The sequence below is a fragment of the Rhipicephalus sanguineus genome, chromosome 5 (assembly GCF_013339695.2).
Source record: "Rhipicephalus sanguineus isolate Rsan-2018 chromosome 5, BIME_Rsan_1.4, whole genome shotgun sequence".
NCBI lineage: Eukaryota > Metazoa > Arthropoda > Arachnida > Ixodida > Ixodidae > Rhipicephalus > Rhipicephalus sanguineus.
Window position 1 is genome coordinate 197,048,093 of NC_051180.1, and position 22,726 is coordinate 197,070,818.

General features: G+C 47.1%; 1 protein-coding gene across 4 annotated transcripts in view; it reads right to left on the minus strand.

Annotated features, from left to right (window-relative positions):
• Positions 1 to 22,726, minus strand: part of LOC119394558 (fasciclin-2) — a 365,260-nt gene that overhangs the window by 199,074 nt on the left and 143,460 nt on the right. For all 4 annotated transcript variants that reach the window (XR_007416144.1, XM_037661883.2, XM_037661881.2 and 1 more), the window contains exon 9: positions 12,829 to 12,982. Coding sequence is in view for 3 of the 4 variants with exons in the window: in XM_037661883.2 (XP_037517811.1) it covers positions 12,829 to 12,982 (154 nt within the window). In the remaining variant the exon portion in view is untranslated. The remainder of the gene's footprint in view (positions 1 to 12,828; positions 12,983 to 22,726) is intronic.

Sequence of the window (22,726 nt, forward strand, 5' to 3'; positions counted from 1 at the left end):
TTTCACGTGGATGGGCACAAAAGTTCATGCGAAGAAATGGATTTTCCCTCCGGCGAACAACGTCGATAAGGCAGAAGCTACCAGCAGATTGCGAAGCGAAGCTAGTGGAGTTTCAGCGCTATGTGCTCAACCTGCGCCGCTCGTCGCAAATGCCTGTTGGGATGACCTCATCTGGGAGGAAGAAAGTGACAAAGAGGGCTCGACCACCGGCGATGATGGCGATGAAAGCGACGAATGAACAAAACTCACTTTATATTTAGAAACTGGGATGTCTTTGCCACTACCATGTACAGCAAATAAAGGTACTTTTTTTTCCCGCTTTACTCGCGTTACATTGGTGTTCTTTTTTTTTTTCTTTTTTCGGCACTGAAAAGTCACCCCTCGCGTTACAATCGTGGTCGCGTTACATTCAAGTAAATACGGTATACTTGTACGATGTACGTATCGATCATATCGCGATACAGTGCAGGACACGGGTATCATATATCGTTACTTTTTTTTGTCGGAACTGAACTCAATGTGTTCAAAAGGGGAAAGGATGACTTTTTTTGTCCCAATCCAAGCAAAGGCACGCCGCCGGTCTGTGACACAGTGTGGGCGGCGAAGGGTTCCCCACGCGTGCAGAATGGCTTATGTCATAAAGCGTCCGACGCCGCTGACGGCACAATTGCAGAAGCGGCTATTGCCATCCAGTGCCGATTAAAGTGTATACTGTCTCTCGCGGCAGGTGCCGCACCGCAATTATTTTTGTTTTTCGGGCTCTAAGCCATTTCGAGAGTTTTGTGTTGAGGTTTAACCGATGCTGTCTAAATTACAGCCTATTTGAGTATAGCTGCTGTTCTAAAGTGCAATTAACACACCAACATCTTCAGCAAAACAGATCTGATGTCTAGAATAAATGTACACTCTAGTATTTGCATTCTTGTACAGTATAGACTGCTTATAACGTAAGTCGCCGGAGTCGCGAATATCCGCACTATAAGCGGTACCGCACTATAACCAAAACAACCTTTTTCAAAGTCTGCACTTGCGCAAAACGTGTTGAGCATGTAGCCTCGCGTGTCCGATAATCGACATATGCGATTTGGGGCGCTTACAACCACTTAAATCTCCGAATGTTCAAAAATTAACCGCCAAAGACCCGCATTGCCAACGAAATGAACACGGGGGAAAAAAGCAAACAAAACAAAGTGCCATCGTGGAAATTCGCCGACTACGTTTCAGGCCACCTCGAGGTATGCGCATTACACAGAAACCATGTCGAATCGCGACCGAAATTTCACGTGCTGAGCGCGGTACCGATCGTTCGATTTCACGGGCGCGCACGCAATGTCCAAGACATTGCAATCGAATCCGGAACCACCATTCGAGAGTTACTTGTGCCAACCATGCCCTCGTTTTCATTAACGATACGATTCCCTTCAATTCAAGTGCAGCCATCGCAAAAAGTTTCGTTAATTCCGCACCAAACCGCAACTTTTATCGCCCGCGACCGCTACCGAAAAGCAACCAACGCTGATTAGGCCTAGCCTGCGGTTCAGCATGTAGTCGCGGGAAGTTTGTCCAAGACAAGAAGATCGGAGGTCGAAAAGATCGCACTCAAGCACTAACCCAAGAACAGCGCGCGTGATACGAAGTTAGTGTTCGCGGCCTGGAGATCAACGGCGACAAAAGCCCGCCAAGGTTTAAATCCGCACACTGGCACAAAAGGCGAAAGCCCGCGTCATGAAGCCGCAAAACTTTTCAATTTGCGGACGAGGTAGCAAACGCGATATCTGTAGCAAGTGTGATAACGACGCTTTTCCCGACAGGAAACTTGCTTTAAAGCGCGCTTGATGAGGATGCGATCGTACGTTGCACGCGGAACGCACTGCCGGCAAGCGGCCGCGGAGCCTTGCCGCCGCCGGTGCAAATAGGCTACTCCGTCGCCTAGGCAACCACCATCCTTCCCCACTCGGCGAGCCCGCACAGCGCTGCCGCGGCCTTTTTCCTCCCTCCGCCCCTCGTTCGTTCACTGTGCGTGCCCTCGCCCTTTGTAACGACCTCGTTGCTCCCTCCCCAGCGGCGTACCTCCTTTGAGAACCGCACTCGCTACCGCGTTTGTCGGAAATATTTTCCCGCAACCGCATTATAAACGGTATTTCATCTTGGGGGACTGCACAATAAGCGGTATGCGTATACATGCGGTTCTATGGGAGGGTAAACGGGAGTCGAAAAAGACCGCATTATAACCGGTCCTGCACTATATGCGGTTACGTTATAAGTGGTCTGCACTGTATCTGTATTCCTGTAACTGTATCCCGGTATACTCTTTTTTGTCTTTTTTGCGAAAGCATTTTGGAAAAATCCCGTTACGTCAAAAACACATATTTATCTCAGAACCTGTGCTTGAGGCTCCCAGCACATGTATTTCGATATCTGTATTTAGGAATACTTTTCTGTGTATCTCTGCCCAGCCCTGAGTAAAACTAAAATATAAGAAGACAGGAGAGTAGATAAAAAAATATGTGTAACTGATATACTAGTTGACATTCGGGCGACTCCTTGCGTCGAATACAGTGTTTCGTAGTCCTGCAGAAACTCTGCTTTAAGATGAACCCACCATCAGGCATTGGACGAATTATTTTTGCACAAACAGCTATAGAAAACGATAAGGTAGGGCACCATTGTACGAAATAACACCAGGAATATAAGGACTGCATTCTGCAGGCCATTCTTTGTATATTATGTTTGATTTTTTTGTTGCCTACACGTTCCCGCTGCTCGCACGTAGACGGATACATAATGCAAAGGCCTTCGCGCGCTTAGATTTTGGGTCAGGTGGTCAACATTATTCAGGAGCCCTCCACGTACAGTGCTTCGCATAGCCAGAGTGTTGCTTTGAGACGGTAAAACTCCATGAATCAGTCAGTCTAGACGCTAGAAACTCAAAAAAAGACGACAATTACGTGCTCATTAGTACGCCAGGAACCCAAGACCAGCGTGCGCTCAATGTAAACGAAGCCGCCGCACCGTCTGCTATGTGGGCAAGTGCTGGCGGCACCTGGCGGCACTTTCGGTCCCTATCCGCAAGCTTTGAGGACCGTGCGCCACCGTAGGGGGAGCGCCGGTGAGCAGGTCGTAAGTTTGTAGAGGAGGTCGTGTTCTAAAGTTACGTTTTCCCACGCTGAAACTGACGCGGGCTTGAAACTTCTTGCTTGAGAGGCCGCTTCGGGGCAGTTCGGCGCAATTTTTGCAATTTTTATGCTTTTAGAGCAGCCTGGCGCAGGAAAACGGAATCGTATCAAAAATGCGCAATATGCGCAGCTGTCTCACTCCTGCATAATGGACTTCTTTAAACGTTCAGCGACAGTGGCCACTGTATCACGAGGATACCCTACATCTAAGAGACACGTAACTGGTGCGTTAAAGCTACCACTCATTTGTGCTCACACGACTTGGCGAGGGCTGACTTAAGGCAAGACATGGCGATGCCGTTTTTTACAACCTTCGAGTGCTTCGACGAAAAATTTAAGAGCGGTTTCCAAGATCTAGGAGAATACTGCCAGCACACGTGGTTCTTCTGGAACATTAAGGAAATGTCTAGAAATTGTATTCCATTATTCTGAGGCACCTCTTTAGTAAAGCTCAGCCCTCCTCCATTTAAGTCTAATTTTTCGCTCACTGAGGTTACCACCGTTTTAAAGTCCTCCCCACTGCAAAAAATCAAGTAATCGTCCACATAACGAAAAACCTTAATAACCAAATGACCTAAGCCGCCTTCCAAAAGTTTGTCAATCATGCTAAGGTATAAATCACTAAGAACTGGAGCAACGTTAGAACCAATACATACCCCTGATTTATGCACATAAACGCCTTCCTTCCCACCTACCAGCGTCAACGTTAAATACATGGAAAGAATTTCTAGAAAAGCCCCAGTAGAAACACCACATTTATCGGTGAAAACCGTCTCGTGCCCTTGTTCGTTAATACAATCATTAACATATTTTAACAAGTCCTCATGCGACAAGGAGTAATAAAGGTCTTCAATATCCATACTAAAAGCTTGACAACAGCCGGGATTCTCCTCTGAGAGAGTCCCGGCTTAGGAAGAAACGTGTCGTAGGTATACCGTGCATTCATCGCGTATCTCACAGGCTAAAGAAAGTAGGAAGTAGATACAGCGTTAACGTTGTTTTCATAGCTGCCAATAAGCTAGGTAAGATTTGTGCCGCTGTGCAGAGGAAGAATAAGTGAGTAAAAGACAAGAAGCGGACCAATATTTGTTTCGTAAAACACACCAACAAATTCACTGATTGCCGTACAAGTGTGGTTTGTAAGGTCCCATTCAGCTGTGACCGCTTCTACGTAGGACAGACGAGCCGATGCATTAACCAGAGATTGTCGGAAAATAAGAGATCGCTAACAGGAGGCTCACCTTCTAATCTATCTTTACATTGTGGAGACTGTAGGTGCACGCCAAAATTCGATGAATGCGCTGTGCTGTACCGGCATAGAAATGAAAAAACGCGCCTGATGATTGAAGCAAGGCATATCGAGAACGGTGGTAGCGCATGCGTGAGCCAACCGTCGATTAACTTGTATAAAGATGAAATCAAATGGCTTAACAGTTACCTTCCACGTAGACCCCCACGCATGCCTGATTGATAGGTTCACCTGTTTCATGGGCATGCGCAGATAAGTTTTCGTGCCTTCTTTCTTTTCAGCTGTTGTGCGTCTCTTCAGTTGTTAGTCGGCGTTTGTGGTGTCCTGACTTCTTTCTTGTGTCCGTGTTTGCACGCCCTGTCTTTTCAGAATGAGTAGTAGAGGGCTCAGGAAATTTTGACCATCTGGGGTTCTTTAACGTACACCTAAATCTAGGTACCCGGGCCTCGAGCATTTCGCCTCCATCGATATACAGCCACCGTTCTGCACACTTGCACAGACTCACAAACAACAAACACAAAGGCAAGGCAATCAGCATCAAACCACAGGAAGTGTGAAAGCACCTCCAATGCTGATGTACCCACACCAACGTGACGACAACTCTAGGCAAGAAACACACATCTCAAAATAGGGCGTCCAAACGCAGACACAAGAGAGAAGTTAAGACACTAGAAACGCTGACTCTCAACTGAAGATGTGCACAGCAGTGGAAAAGAAAGTAGGCACGAAAATTTATTTGTACATGTGTATCACCTCATGCCCAGGCAAAAGGGAATACCTATCAATTTGGCACGCGTGGGGGTTTATGCGAGAGATAACTGTTCAGGCACTTGATTTCTTCTTTATGCACTTTAATCGATCGTTGGCTCAAGCATGTACTGCCACTACAGTCGAACCCACTTATAACGATCCCACATATAACGATCTATCGGTTATAACCACCATATTTGGGTGCACTTACGATTTTCCTATGCTAACCAATGAAGCTGCGTCCAGATATAGCGAACATTTTTCGAAGCCTCCTACTTTTACAACGAACACTTCGGACACGGTCACGATAAAAATATGGCGCATACGAAGCGAACAAATGTTAAAACATGCCTTCTAAAGCGTGACAGGGGCGCGCGTTCGCGCGTGCCCCGCTCCAGTTTATTCGCGACTAAGATACCCAGATCGGCGAGCACCGCACGCAGATTTCGGACGCTGTGAGCGAGGTCGCTCACTTTCCAGGCGTTTCTTCAGTGGTAGAATGGCAGTGAGGGAAAAAAATATAGTAGGCAGCATGAAGCCTTGCGGTCAGCTTTCGCACGGTAACCTTTCCTGACGCCGTTCTCTGCAGCTACGACTGCCTGCGATGAACCAAACAATGCCTTGGAATGCAAGAAGGCATAAATGCAAGAAGTGATAACCGCAATAACTTTCCATCACAATAACGTTCACTGCGTCCCTAAACTCGTCGACGCCACAATGTGCCCCGAAAAGTCGTCCGTCTTTTCGGTAACAGCAGAGACCGGTCGATCGGTGATTACGACTTCAGCGCGATTGCGGCGATGCCTTCGCGGATAAGCATCAGAAAAGAGCGAATGGGAGGTGGCGGCCGTCGATCAACGTGCCATTATGCCATAGCCGACAACCTTATCACAGTCATCTGTAGATATCTGCTTGGCTGCACGTGTGGCGTATGCCGTACACTGCGGATTGACGGCGCTATGAGCGCGCCATGCTTAGCCATGCTGCCGTTAGGCCAGTCCTTGTCTTTCTTGTCTTCGTGGTCTGTCTGCATTTGCGCTGAAGTTCTGTTTGTAAATGCCGCTCGCAAGTTTGCCGCCGCCGCGTCGTGTGAGACCGCTTTAAAGTGCGCGTCGCTTTGTAGAAACGAAAGTAGCTCGCTGTTGTTGAGCGGCGCGGGCACCGAGAAACGTCGATGCACTGACAGCGAGCGTATACTGCATGTTTGACTAGGTGACAAGTGAAGTGCACCGCGCATCATCGTGCAGGACCACGAGAGCATCGTGGAGACGTAGAGTGCGCGTTGCTTGGAAAATGCTTGTTTTTGCCGCGTTGAACGAAGAGGCTAGTCGCCGCACCCGTGCACGGTCCGGGGTGAAGCAAGCACAAAGAACGTGGTACAAACGCGCGCATACGGCATACAACAAGCGCCCGGCAGTGACTCCGCGACCTGAGTAGGCGACACGCTGCACGCAACTAGCCAGGGATGATTGGCTCCACGTCGCAGTACCACGCTTCGGTGAAACGGTGTCAGCTCATTGCAAAGGCGGTTAACTCACTCGTGAGCACAGAGCGGGTGTCGCTTCACGACGCAAAAAGGCTTAGCTTGTCACCGAAGGGGTTGTTAGCACTTTAAAGGGCCCCTAAACCACCCAGCGGTCGAAATTTAGTTGAGGTGAGGAAGTTGTGCTCGAGTTTACAACGAACACGTAGCCGTGAGAATTTTTCGAAACGGTGCCGTAATAGCGGAGTTACACGCGTTTGATGATCGAAACGCGACGATCGCTTCTTCCCCTCTTTCCTACGCTACCCTCTTCCAAAACCGCTTTGCCCTCCTCGCTGAGCCAGCTGAATGCCCCTCCTCATCTCGCGTGGCATACGTCACCGCTGACGCACTGTTCGAGACAGCGTTTACTTCCGGTTGCCGCGACTCCGACGCTCCAGCTCGCCGTCAACTCTGTGTGGTATCTGGGTGCACTGTTCTACAGTGTACTAGAACACTGTAACTGTTCGTTGACTAACCGCTGTTGCTGCCGTGCCGGCCCGTGCCCCTACGAATCGTGCCGGTATGGACCCTGTGTTGCGCGCACGCCTTCAAAGGATCGCCAACGTGATGGACCCGTACGGGGACAAGCCGTGCCAGACCACCTCGGCTCGAGATGAGTTCACGGAGCTCATCAAACCGCAAGGCGTGGATGTGTAATTATGCTAGCGACTTGGCGGTTGCGTTTTAGTCTGTCCGGCATTAAAGAAAGCGTCGCGTAAAACCAAATAAAATGTCCCCAAGCTGGCGCCAGGTCACGTGGCGCCAGCTATGGAGGATTAGAAACAACTAACAAACGCGTAATCTATGTCCTACGAGCATTCGGAAGCGCCCTTCTCGACTCGCTAAGCCTACAGCATGAATTATTTGAGTATGGCTCTCCAAAACGGGGCTGAATCGGTACGAATACTTCGCTGTCGAAGCTTAAGGACATGAATCTAAAGCAAATGGAAGCATCAGTTCGGAGCTTACACGCTAGAGAGCACACGGCGGCCACTTGATAGATTCGAGGTGGACGACAACCGCTTTTGGCACTGCGGCCATGTTTTTCGGAGGCTTGCCGGCGTAGCTTGCCGTGCAAGTTGGACTGCTGTCGCGCGTGCGGCGACGGCCGACGTTCTGCGGCACCGCACCGTTGCGGCAGGCTTGCCGCTAGCGTGAGCGGGCCGCAGATGTCGACTCGCAAGCGGCAACACGACCAAGAACAGCAAGGTGCGCGCGAACAGCTGTTTGCAGAGTAACCGGAAGTCGTCGGTTGTCGTTCGGCCAATCGCAAGCATCGAAAGTGATAACGTCATCGAGTTTCACTGGTGATGTCACACCTGTCAGTGGCGGGAATGGCGGGGACTGGAAAGGAGAAGCTATTGTTTTTTCAAAATTGTGGCGCGCCCGCGACCTGGAGCGCTGCGGCGTGTGGCATCGTTGATCGCGACGGCATTCTGCACGCGATGCGCTTGTTTACTTGAAATGTTTGGGAAAATGTCGGAGGGGGTTTAGGGGCCCTTTAATAAAAGTGCACAACGAAAAAAAAAAACGGCTTGGCCACTAAGCGCACGTTTTTAAGGGAGTCCATATACAACGAACTACTGATATAACGACCACTTTTTGCTACACTTTCGAGTTCGTTATAAACGGGTTCGACTGTATTATTGATATGTCCTGACTCAACCATTAGACACATTTCTTCATTCCTGTGTCTGCGCAGTCATCGAATTTTGGCCTGCACTTACATTCTTGACAATGTAAAGATATATTAGAAGGTAAGCCCAATTAGCGATCTCTGATGTCCCAATAGTCTCTGGTTAACACAGCGGCCCTGTCCTATGTAGAAGCGGCCGTAGCTAAAAGGAACCTCACACACCGCACCTGTGCAGCAGTCAGTGAATTTGTTGGTGTGTTTTATGAAACAAATGTCGGTCTGCTCCTTGTCTATTACTCGCTCATTCCTTCTCTGTACAGTGGCACAAATCTTACCCAGCTTATTTGCTGCCATAAAAACAACATTGACGCCGTACCTACTTCTCGCTTTCTTTAGCCTATGCGATACGCAATGAATGTACGGTATACCTACGACACGTTTCTTCCTATTGCTTTCTGCAACCATGCTCGGATTTAACAAAATAGACTTCTTTAAACGTTCAGCGACAGTGGGCACTGCCATGTGAGGACAAACTGCTTCTAAAAGGCATGTAACCTGTGCGGCACTCGTTTTGTACTCACATGACTTTGTGAGGGAAGACACGACATGGCTATACTGTTTGTTACAACCTTGGAATGCTTCGACGAGAAGTTTAACAGCGGTTTTAAAGATCGAGGAGAACATTGCTAGCATATGTGGTTCTTCTGAGATGTTAAGGAAATGTCTCAAAATTGCATTTTATCCCTCAGAGGCAATTGTTTAGAAAAGTTCAGCCCTTCTCCATCTAATTCAAATTGTTCAGTCACTTAGGTAACCACAGATTCAAGGTGGTCACCACTACAAAAAAAATCAATTAATTATCCACATAATGAAAAACCTTAATAGAATTACCCAAGCCGCCCTCTAAATGTTTGTCAATCTTGCTAAGGTGTAAATCACTAAGAATTGAAGCAACCTTCAATCCAATACACAAATCCCCGATTTCTGCACATAAATGCCTTCCTTCCAACCTACCAGCGTCGAATTTAAATACATGGAAAAGATTTCTAGAAACACCGCACTTATCAGTGAAAACAGTTTCCTGCACTTGTTCATTAATACAATCATTAATACCTTTTAACACGCCTTCATGCGGCAAGGAGTAATAAAGGTCGTCAATATCCATACTAAGAGCTTTACAACCACCTGGGTTCTCCTCTGAGAGAAACTGAACTATAGTCGGGTACAACTTTAGAAAAAAGCGGCATTTGCACCTCAAAGGCGGATGCACATGCGCTTCCACCAATGGGCGCGCGCTCTAGACTGACGTCACGAGCCGGACGGCCGGTGCCTCCGCTCAAGGAGAAGAAGCGGGACTATTTCTTTGCCGCGGAGGCAATCGGCTGCCGCGCTTCGGTCATATGGGCGGGGCCTCTCCTTTTTTCTAAAGTTGTACCCGACTATAGCGCCCGAGAATTACGCATAAGAAAAGGGTATGAAAAAATAGTAACTATACTCCATCTCAGAAGTTCTCTTCAGCATTATGAAGACTACAGGGCTCTTTAGCCAACAGGAAGGGTGATTAGCCCCTCTACATGTACTCATTCGCATCGCGTCGTCTGCTCAGTGTCTCCCTGGCGTCTGCTCGCACGCATAGAGCGAGTAATGCGAACAGACGGCTGATCAAACAGCTGATCTCGCAAATAACGACAAAATGTACCTGATGCTTTGTGCTCAGCGTGAGATGGCACAAAGTGAGGGCTCATTTCATCATTTATTTGTCGCTGCCAGCGTAGTGAACGAATAGCAAGCACAAGTTCGGATTGAAACGGGCGGTCGCTTATGCATAGGTGCTGCCGTGTTGATTTGTAACCACAGTTACCGGTGGTTACTGACACCATAATTAAAGGCACACGGCATCAATGGGAAGAAGAATAAACGTATCATGCATGGATGACGTGCCTAACAAGCACAAACATCTCAACCCTGCCAATGGTAAGTAGACTCTCGATAATTCCAATTTGCGGGGACCTCGAGATTTTATTTGGATTATCAGAAGTTTGAATTATCGGAAGTTCTCATGATAAATACAACTAAGGGCAACACACCAACTAACACTGCAATGTTTATTGTTTCTCAGTGCCGCAGCAACATCATAGATTCTAAAAAGACAGGGCGTGCAAACACGGACACAAGAAAGAAGTCAGGACACCACAAAAGCACGTTTATGTGCAGAAATCAGGGATATGTATTGGTTCTAAGGTTGCTCCGGTTCTTAGTGATTTATACCTTAGCAAGATTGACAATCTTTTGGAAGGCGCCTTAGGTAATTCGGTTACTAAGGTTTTTCGTTATGTGGACGATTACTTGATTTTTTGTAGTGGTGAGGACTTTGAAAAGGTGGTAACTTCCGTGAGCGAAAAATCTGAATTAAATGGAGGAGGGCTGAGCTTTACTAAAGAGGTGCCTCAGAATAATGGAATACAATTTCTAGACATTTCCTTAACGTTCCAGAAGAACCACGTGTGCTGGCAGTATTCTCCTAGATCTTTGAAACCGCTCTTAAATTTTTCGTCGAAGAACTCGAAGGTTGTAAAAAATGGCGTCGCCATGTCTTGCCTTAAGTCAGCCCTCACCAAGTCGTGTGAGCACAAAATGAGTGATAGCTTTAACGCACAGGTTACGCGTCTTTTAGTTGTAGGGTATCCTCGTGATGCAGTGGCCACGGTCGCTGAACGTTTAAAGAAGTCTATTGTGTTAAGTCCGAGCATGGTTGCAGAAAGCGATAGGAAGAAACGTGTCGTAAGTATACCGTACATTCATCGCGTATCTCGCAGGCTAAAGAAAGTAGGAAGTAGATACGGCGTTAATGTTGTTTTCACGGCTGCCAATAAGCTAGGTAAGGTTTGTGCCGCTGTGCAGAGGAAGAATGAGCGAGTAAAAGACAAGAAGCGGACCGATATTTGTTTCGTAAAACACACCAACAAATTCACTGATTGCCGTACGAGTGTGGTGTATAAGATTCCTTTCAGCTGCGGCCGCTTCTACGTAGGACAGACGGGCCGATGCATCAACCAGAGATTGTTGGAACATAAGAGATCGCTAACAGGAGGCTCACCTTCTAAGCTATCTTTACATTGTTGAGATTGTAAGTGCACGCCGAAATTCGATGAATGTGGAGTGTTGTACCGGCATAGAAATGAAGAAACGCGCCTGATGATTGAAGCATGGCATATCGAGAAAAGTGGTAGCGCATGCGTGAGCCAACCGTCAAAAAAAAAAAAAAAAAGGCGTACGTGGTGTCCCGACTTCTTTCTTGATTCCGTGTTTGCTCGCGCTGTCTTTTTAGAATGAATACTTACCAACTAGCTCAGCTCTCTGTTATTCTAAACATCATAGACTGCTCTGCATGAATGCCAGTAAAATTTTTAGACATCAGCGATAATACTGGTACTTGTTATTACACAAGGCACGCACGGGTGTGTAATTAAGGGACGAAATGTGTTGCGTCCCACGACAGTTGCCAGCCCCTTCTAATTCTTAGGACACTTTCTCGCATGGCATACTGCAGAGAAAGTGACTTTAAGAAACGTTTGGCATGAGAGAGATAGTGGGTCATAGTGGGCCAACATAGTGGGCCAACCAAAAATTTAAGATTTGTTTGAATTAACCGAAAGTTTGAATTATCGAGAGTCTACTGTATCCAGAACTATGTTTTGCAGCGCAAGCGTGTGGCTTGCTTACACACCATAGCCTTGGCAGTGCTGAACAGTGATGGTGAGATGGGGTATAAGTAAAGCAAATTTCCAGGTGCCTTTCTCTGAAAGAATTCCTTGAAAAGGAGTCTCGGTCTTACGTGTTTTGTCTAAAAAACACACTCCTAAAGTGAGCAATTGAGCCTTCTATTACAAGCTATCCGTTCAAGATTATGTTTTAACAAAAGCTCGACAGTGCGTTGTTTAACTACTGACTGTTTAAGTTTTACCACCTTAAAATTCTTTTTTATGGCTGTTAACGCTTTTTCTGAAACACACTGCCTGGCATAATTACAAGATACCCTTCCTTACCTGAACTTACTGGCCCGAGTTTCTTCTGGACACCATAATTACCCAACGGCTGGATAAGATCAGCACTGTTAAGTTGCATATTAGATCCCTTGATACTAGCAATGCAGTCTGAAATGCAGTGCGAGTGCTCCACTTCCTCTTCTGCCACTGTACGCCTTTGCAGTTAATGGTCTACTTTGGTGGTGTCTTGACCACAAATGCCAACTTATCTGCGTCCGTGTTTGCACAACCTGACGCAAAGAGCTCAGCTCTCTGTTATTCTAATCTCAAAGGCCTTACCTTTTGCTGTGTGGGCCTATTTTTGAAGTATGTCACAGGTACCATTTATCTGAACTGAAAATACAGATCTCAGAGGCCATGCTTTCACTTGAGGGAACCTGAGGATGTCGTGGATGTTCAGGGTGTGATCATTACGTGAGTGAACGACTGATTAAGAGCGCACGTACATTGCACGGTGAGATGACCGACCCGCTCCACCTTGTCCGCCTTGTTCTCTGCTGAGCAGTAGTAGAGGCCGTCCATCTCTCGTGTCGCGCTCATCGCGGTCATTGTCAACACCGTCTCCTGCTGGTCGTTTTGGGTCTCCTGAAACTTGAAATGCTGAAAAAGAAGAGGAAAACAATTTGCCTGTTCACCACCCCTGCACAGCGACTCTTGATCCCCATACCACTTCTGTAACAGTGCTGGACAAGGAACAAACATTTGCACAGCGAGGCAAGCGTCCATGCTGCGATGTTGCTCGTCACAAAAATACTTCATACAACGGGACCCCGGTAAGGTGCCCCCAATTTGTGATTTGGTTTGACGACGGTGCAGATAATGCAACAGCGCAAAGCTCAGTTACAAGTTTCAGCTCTCACAGCCACTGTGGCGCAGCACATCAGCCTTTGGGAGCAGTTACCAGTCCCACATTTTCGAAGGAAAATATTTATGTCTCTAATATGAAGCAGTTGTATCATGTGTATAAAAATGCATATTATATATATATATATATATATATATACACATACGCACCCATGAATGTATGTTTACTATTAAAGTTCCAGAAGATGAAATTAACTTACTGTTCTTCGTTTGATTGTGCCCAACCCTCCGTTTCTTCAGTCCCGTCAGATTTGCCCACAATACAGTTCATATTTCTAATTAAGCGAGGCTTTCTCCAATGTTTCAGTCATTGTATGGAAGTGCAAGCTGCGTAATTATTCTGTGCATTTTTAAATGCGAAGCATTTCTTAGCAAACCTCTGGCACTTTGAGCGTTTCTATCTACATATCTATCTATCTATCTATCTATCTAGCCGCCTACGTCTGGGTGCTCTCATGACTGCCTCCTTCACTTGGTGCAGACCAAAATTTGCATGGGAGGGTAAGAGGATTTGATGAATATGATTGCTGGGTCATGACATGAATAACGTTAAAATCCTGTCGCGTACGTCGTCAAACCCTTTCCACTAGACACGTGTGGCACATACCCGTTTACCACGGGCCGCGGTGTACGGGCATGCGCCACAGGTGATTGACAGTTTATATCTACCCAGGAACGGCGAGAACAGACATTGGTAACTTAAATGCTAGAGCGTTAAGGAAAACCAACATCGACAGCGTTGACTCAACGAATGGAAAGAATGAAAATTAGGATCCCAGCTGGAATCGAACCCAAGCATTCTGCGTGGCAATCAGGTATTCTACCACTGAGCCACGCCAGGTCTATAAACTGGTTTGGAAAAACAGCCTACACAGGCGTAATATCGGTGCAACGTCAATTGTGGTTGTGGTGCTGGCTATCTAATTTTGCAAGAAAGCAAAAAACACTACATGCTACTCCTACGATGTGTACTCCTACGATACAGGTGTCATATCAGGTTAACGTGTGTAGTTCCAGTGTTGGCTCCGCTTTTATAGCAGTCTGATAAATATTATGTTTCTATTTCTATGATTCAGCAAGCTATATTGAAGCATTGCTCGACCCCGGAGGAATACATTAATGAAAGTTACATATGATATCCTCATCACCGCACCGTAAGGTGCACTTCGTCCACCAGAACGACGCAGTGTCCTCTTCATTTCTTACGAGGCTGGGCGATGGCCTGATGCTGACCGAGGCAGATGCCAGATTGATTGACAGCCGCTTTGCAGACTAGGCTACGTAGGCCACATACACTCAGGTATTCTACGAATACGACAAACACCATCCACTGATGTTGGTCTACGTAGCACTATCCAGGCCTACCAGCCTTGACGGCCTATGCCTCACCAACGCGAAGGGTGGCTTCAGGTTCGGACATGTCGCTGGCTCTATCGACAGACAATTTGTTGACGAAATGACCAAGGCATCCACGAATTCCAACAGCTCTACTATACCATATACTTGCACTACACATGGACCCCTCGTCAGCACGATCACGACCGGATCCTATCACAAGTCATGACGAGCTGCTGGTGCTCACTGATCACGGTGATGATGCCCTTGTTCAGGAACTGTCAAGAACTTCTTGCACACATGCACACGGGTTCGTGAAACGTGCGTGCGTTCTCGGGACCCGTATAAGCACTACAAATCAGCTTAGCGCTTCTGGTGTTGGTAGTACCCACGTTGCCATTGGCAGCATTACCCAACCGTAAACAACTGGTTATATAACACATATGCGGCTATTCAACACACACACGTGTGTGTGTGTGTGTGTGTGTGTGTGTGCGCGCGCGCGCGCTCGCATACAATTTATACAAATCTTTAGCCTCATTTTCTAACATGTCGCTAAGTAAAAATATAGTTACGCCACAGTCGCCTACCCGCCGCATGCTTCGCATAACATCGACTCCCACGGTACATGGCATCTGCCGAATTTTTTTTTTTACTATCAAAGAAACTATTCTGATGACGTCCGTGCTTTCAGTACAACCTAGGCCTATGATGTATAGTAATGTAAATGCTTTTGTGCTTCAAGAAGAGAATCGTTGGATGCTGTTTTGTGGTTAGTTTTGTGGACAAAAGGGTTTAATATTTAACTGGTCCTTTGTGCCTGAAATATTCGTTGTGTTTAAAGGGACACTAAAGGGAAATAATTTATGTCTGAGTGAAAGGTGAATGTTTGAGAACGCCTAAAACGTCAGTATTATCAACAGCAGTGCTCTACTAATCGAGAAATTAAGGTAAATGTAGGAGACCATATGCGCCACCAGTGGGACACTTTGGGATCAGCCTGATGACGTCTAGAGTCCCAAGTACAATTAATCACTAGTACTCAAACTACTTATAATAAAAAAAATAACATTCCGTACATTACAAGATCTAATGAAATGCTGCTTGTGCATTTCTGTTTCATTAATGGAAAAAGAAAACTTGGCGTTACCAAGGAGACCGGCACAGGTGGTTTAAAACTTCCGTTTTCGCCGGGCTCCTCTCCACTCGCGCGGCTACGTCTAAGGGATAGGTTCGTTATCGCGTACTGTAGCATGTGCTTTGAACGCACACAAAGTTGTTAGTTACTCTAATGGAAGGTTCAACAAAATGCCGCGTCCCTGTTACGTTGCCGGGTGCCTGAATGGTGTGCACCACTTGAGCAACAGCAGCTGCAGCAAAGAAACCGGCGTGACTTTCCAATGGGTGCTGCAAATAAACCCCCATGCCGAAGTGGCTGAGCGCCGTGCCTCTGTGACAGAGGCCAAGTGTCAGAAAAGTTTTTTAAAAGCAATAATCACTAGATATTATAAGTCTACATTGTAAACCACACCTTTATATGAGCGTGTGAGCACTATAAAGCAAGCCAGACTTTTCGTTAATTTTTCGTATTTCATAAAAGTTGGCCTTTCGCCAACAGTACTAACTCAAATTCCACTCAATACAAAAACCTCATTTTTTGCAGAGACATAAAAGGAGCCCTTGGCCAGTGCAATGAACCAAAACAAATGAGATAAGATGAATACTAAAATTATAGTGATTAAATAACCCAGTGATGTGATTGACTGAAGCTGTTTTGGAGCACATTTTTGGAGCAGAAAAAAGGGCTTTGGAGCAGCCAGAAACACGTTTTGGAGCAGAGAAAACGGCCTTTAAAGCAGCTAAAAGGTTCACTACCGAGTGGAAAAATTGACTGTGTGAAGCAATACAGCCAAATAAGGAGGAACTCCTTTGAAATAAAAAGTTGTCCAATAATGGGTGTATGGGGACAATTGTGCAACACCTCATTTTAAAACTTCCGCATTATTTAATACGGTATGCAACCGAATCGGTGCTGCAAGTGGGAGGTTGATATAACACGATTAAACTCCGGCAAACAGCACTTATCTTACACTCTTCCAGCTCTTCTGAATCATTGTGACCTGAAAGGTTCTGACTTATTCAACTGCTCATACCACGACGTCCATGAATTATTTGCAAAGATATAATACTTGATCTTTAAATCAATAGCACATTCAGTTGCATATCTTTTCTCTCAGTCCCAAAACAAAACTCTTACATGGAGATTTGCTTTTTTTCAATTGCATGTAGGTACTTCTGGGGTTGTAGTCTACATAGTGTATAATGTTGTACTCTATATAATGTCTTTTTTATGCAGTGTATTATGTGCCTTATATTTTGTTCCTGGATGACAATCGCGTTATCATGTTTATGTTTTCTAACAGTGTAATGATTTCATTTTCAATCTGCGTTTCATATAGGTATTAAAATCTGTGGGATCTTTATCGCCGGCTCTCAGAGCACACGGAAGACAGCAGACGCGGTCGGTTCAACGAACACATTCAAGTTTATTACACACTGTTTTTACATTCGGCGAGCTCGCCGGCCGAATCTTATTACAACCTAGTCACTCCCTAAAACAATTACACGCGGACAATGAATACTTGGATAACATAACACACACTCAACAACGTAAGACATGAAATACACCATAACATAAGACAAGCAATAACCGCGAATGCGGCGTCGCGAGGACGCACGACTCACCACTACGAGGGGCCCCGAGGGAAACGAGCCGCGGTATCGTCCCCCAGCGGGACCCCACCGCGGGAAGCCGCCCGTCCACGCCAGCCGCCAAATCCCAAGAGCCTTCCTTTTTCCCGCCCGGCGGCCGCGGCGGGCTCGCTCGCTTCTCTCCGGTGGCGCGGCCGTCGCTCACGCGCGAACCCCAATGCTCGCGAGCCCAGCGCCACTGCCGCCGACGGCCTATCCGCGAGGCGCGCGTGCGCCACTAGGCGCAGACAACTCCACAGGGCCGACAGCACCCCCACAAATCATAACTACAATGTGTGCGCCCTGTTGTGGCGCACTGCCCGTGAGGTGCATATCGCCATGTTTATCGCGGTGCTGCTACCACTCCGACTTTTTACTTTATATTTATTTTTCTGCTTTCTTTTTTGTATGGGGCTGTGAACTAGTCAAGCTGTTTTAAAACACAGCTTTTTTTCACAGTCCTTTCTTTCTGTACGACATAATGGAAAATAAACTTAGACTGTGACTTCATGGCTGCTGAAACAATGTAGGAGAGCAGTTATTATTGAAAACCAAACAAATCAATCAGGAAGTTTTATTTCAAGACAACTAGCAACCCTGTTCACTTTTCAATTGCAAAGTACTGCCTAGTTTGCTGTCTTCTTACGTGACATCTTGTCAAGGGCCGCAGAGAGCCTTGTTTTTCCTTCACCAACCAAGGCCTGCCCACTTTGAACATCACCAAAATTCTTGGTTTCGATGCCACTGCTGATCAGGAGCTCAGCGTTCATCAACATTTTTTCTTTGTGTGTGGTTTCTACCTTCAGCTGGCATCGGGTGGTAGGACTGGCGCTTCAGAATGGCGCACATTTTCAGTGATCTGCACATGGTGTGTGCGAGGCGCACGTTCCGTATTAAGAGCTGAGGAGCGGAAGTTCCGGTCACGCTCGCATGCGGAAGAGTCCCGTGGCCTGGCCAGTAAGCATCGGTATTTCGTCAGGGTCAGTGGTTGGCCGTGTCACTGGAGCGCCAGTAGCATACACTGTGTCGCCTCACTGTTCTTTGCCAGCATCACTACCCTCAGAACCACAGTCGACAGCAACGTGCCGCTCTACCAATGACGTCATACGTGGAGCTTGAGATCAAGCCATGTGACTCCCCTCCAGTGACAGCGACTGGAAGTTCCGCTGCTTGGCTCTTCGGGTTACTGACACCGCTCGTGATTGATGCCGCTCATGATTGCAGGGCGTGTGGTAAAGAGTTTAGTACAGCTGTGCGAATAGCAAAATTTTGGGTGCGAAGCGAATTCGAATATTAAAGTTTGAATGAGAAAAAAATAGAATATTTTTCGAATACTTCGAAGTGACATTACGAAAGAAAAGTTGCAGAGGATTCCTAAGCGTATTCTTAAGAGATAGCAACATGAAAGCATTTCTTTTGGCTAGGTTGGTGGAGCGCTGGAGGGGTGGTGTTCCCTAGTTGTCCTATTAAGAGGCCATGCAGAGGCCGAATTGTATTTACAGTGAACTCCCGTTAAGACGAACTCGATTAAGACAAATTCTCGCTTATGCCGAACAACAGAGGACCGTTTGTTTGGTTTCCCATAGACTCAATGCAAAAAAAATTCGCTTAAGACAAACCGCCCAACTGTACTCTTCTGTTAAGACAAACTTTCGCGGTGGTCGACAACCCTGGCGATTCTGCGAAACGAACACAGCAGTCTTGGTGGGGCGTTGAGGCGACCGAGAAAAGGCAAAAAAGCAAAAAAAAGCCCTTCCCGGAACAAAGAACTCAGGTATCACCCTCACCCCCAGCCTGTGGGTGGGGGAGGTGCGGGCTTTATGAGCAAAGAAAGCAACAAAAAGAGTAGGGGGATTTACAACTGGGACCCCCATTGCATCCTTTTGTATTCCCCCTTCGGTCTTCTGTTTTCCAGCTGGAGTACAAGCAACAATACCTAGATACCTAGGGGAACAACAGAACACAAGAGCTTGGGGCCCCTCCGCTGTGGTCAGAGGGGCAAACGCAAGGGGAGGGAAGGAAAAAAATACATCACACAATGGCGGCCGAGCACATTTTGTGGTCAGTTCGCGTTGGTTCGTGTGCGCGTTGTATCTTTTCCCAGTGAAGTGCAAAATGTGATGAGCCATTTTGATTATGGAAGTGCACGACAAGGGAAGGCTATTTTGTACATTGAATATAGCTGCGTCGTGTCTTTTTTCGTGTGCGCAAGGCTTGTGACCGTGAGTAGTGCAATGGGATATCTTCAGCTGCACGCCAATCAGGAAAAGTTACTACGGGCCGAAAACAGGAAAAATATCCGGACCTCGAAGAAAACCTTGCAGACTTTCTTAAGCAACTGAGCGTATCATGACTCTGTCAAGGCAACAGCATGCGACCAAGGCGTATCCAGAAGTGATCTTAGAGCCAGCAAAACAGGTTCACGGAAGAAAAGGAACTGCCAGGACAATAAATTTACATTATTGAAGGAAAACTGTGCTTCTCTCTCTCTCTTTTTTGTAATCGTCAACATAGGAGCGTGGTACAGTTTTATCATTAAAATGTGGTAGCAGTATCTTCACGAAATTTTTTATTTTTGAACCCGCGAAATCAGGTGCTCGTACGATTCGTGTAAATACTCTGCTTGAAGGCATAGATTTTATCTAGATGAGCCAAATAAATGCTTTTTCTTGTCATTTGCTTCCATTGTAAGTCTATTCCATTCAATGTTTTCAAGTAACATATTTGGATGCACTTGGCATGTTAGCATCTCTCTTTTTGGGGGCACTTCTGATAAGCCGAACTCCTGATAAGACGAACAGATGACCGCGGTCCCTTCGAGTTCGTCTTAATGGGAATCTACTGTATTTACATGACTTGGTGCGACCTAAGTGGTGTCGACAACATTTTACATGTGCAAGGTAAAGATGCTGTTGCCTCAACCTCTCCTCCTCCTTCAACTTCTGTGGAGGCCCAAATGATGTGGCGGACAAGGGCGCACACTCCCTTCAAGTCCGGAGTTCCTAATCTGCCCCATATACATCAATGCATAAGAACGTCTGAAATTTTGGCCGATGAAAATCTTCGGCGTCCCATTTTTCGGACTTTCTGCCCAAATTTCAGCTCCCAAACGGAATTAAAGCCTCCACCTCTGCAGTGTCAATCATCTCGTAGGTTCGAACCAGCGCTTTCGCGAGTTGATCCGTTTGAGGCCGTAGCAGAGTCCAAAAGGCAGCTTTGCCGCAATGCCAGAGTGTGCTGGGGTGAAGCATATCGAAAATTTGAAGGGGCCACAGTGCAGTCGGTGCGGCGATGTCTTTACGGATATACACCGGAAATGCACGGAGGCGTGATGGCGGCAAACGCGTCAGTGCGGCTTCATCGCTGTCAACCCTTCTGATAAGCATTATTCATCTGATAAGCATCTTCACCTAACTGCTCAGTAGTGCATGTGGGCTAGCACAGTGGTATGCGTATAACCCAAATGCGCCGCGCCGCCATTTATGCTGCCTCTGTGTGCGAGACCGCTATAGGTGCGGCAAACAGACGCGTTGCGTTCGCGAACGTTAGCAGGTCGCCATCACCGTGACCGTATGCAGTCAGGAACGGAGTGGGCATCACGAACACTTTCATGACAAATGCGTGCGTGAGCGCCTCGACAAAAGTGAGCGCCTCGGCAGTGACAGCGTCAGCTTAGTCGGCGATGTGCAGCACATCGACGACTAAGCTGACGCTGTCACAATCTATTCCGCGCTTTGCTCGTATCAGTGGCGCTCATCACGCGACGCAAATTTGCAATTGACGGTTGGCACGTAGTTAGGCGGGGTCCGTGGAAGGTACCAAAGTTATTCACAATTAAGAGCCTGGGCGCGCACCTAAATGCCTGATATGTGTACTGGGACGCATTGAGGCTATTCCGGACATGGCTGTGGCAATTTGACCGCTTGAACGGGATAAGAAAGCATGAATTCTTTTTTTTGGATTTCCAATTTTTCGGATGATTTCGCGGTCCTTAGGGAGTCCGAAAAATCAGAGGTTGACTGTATTTGTCTTCCGGAAGTTCGAATACTTTGAATAGTGAAATTCCAGTGCGAATCGAATCGAATACCAAACACTATTAGAAAAATATTCGGATGTTCAAATATTTGCACACCCCTACAGTTTAGACTTCGAGAGATTAGTTTCGTTTGCAGAGTAAAGGCCTGAACGCACTAGCGAAAACCTGCGAGCTACGCGCCGCCACCGGCAAAACTCTGCTGCAGTACGGCCGACCGGCTCGTGGCGAGCCGCTCCCTCTAAGGTGCATTTTTGGGGGGTCACGCCAATTTACAACTGTCTGCGGAGAATCATCTCGGCGCCCAAAAACCTGAGCAAGCCAAACCAGCGCTAAACGAGCCTCCCCATGCTCCCCATCAATCAGCATCCGGCCGGGTCCCCTGTTAACTGAGTGTGTACATCACGAAAGGGGCAAGGAAGCCGCTCTGATTGGTCTCCTCAGAAAGCACCGCGCGGCGCGGCGCGAAAAATTGCGCAAGGACCCATTCCCCTAGCGGCACGAAAATCCTGCCATGAAGAAGCTTTGAGGGCTCACGTTCTGCCGGCCACGGCACGCCATGTGCGTTTTTTCGCTAGTGCGTTTAGGCCTTCAGTTAAACATGTTTGGTGCAGTTTTGGCGCAGAACGGCTGAGATGTAGCAGGATGTAGCAGGTTTCACGTCTTGGCGCAATTGGCGCAGCTATCACATCACTGAATAAGCAAAAAATTATGCACTAACACTAGGGACACCTTCGTATAACAGGCAGCCATATTAAATCTTGTGGCAGGATTTCGCTCGTTGAGGTTCATTGCACACCCACTAATATGATAAGGAATTGTGCCAAGTTTTAATGAAAAATCTTTATTAGCAAAAACGTTATGAATGTTCGCGTGCGGAAAAATAACAAAAATGTAAGTTCTGAGAAAATAAAAAAAAATTACAGCATATCCACGTGGTGAATGATGATGAGTGGGGCGAAGTGAACTCACACTGCAGCACGGCGATGGCACTGGCGCGAGCGTGGTCCTTCTTGATGGAAGATATTGTGACTAGATTGTTTGAGAACCACAATCTGTTGCACACACCGCAACTATGGCCGAAACTGTTATCAAGGAAGTCCCGCTGGAAGCGCGTGTCGGCGCCTTCGGGCAGAGCCCGCCTGATGCATTTTGCAGCCACTTCACGTGCTCGCACAGCCTCTGGCTCTGCCTACCGGTACGCGCACTTTCTCGCCACTTCACGGTCCTTCACATTTTGAAGATCCGATTCACGCCGCAGCCGTGCAGCTGCGGCCTCGCGGACTCGAACGGCGGGGTCTTCTCGCCGCAGCCGTGCAGCTTGTCGAGCAGCTTCGGCCTCGCGGGCTCGAACGGCGGGG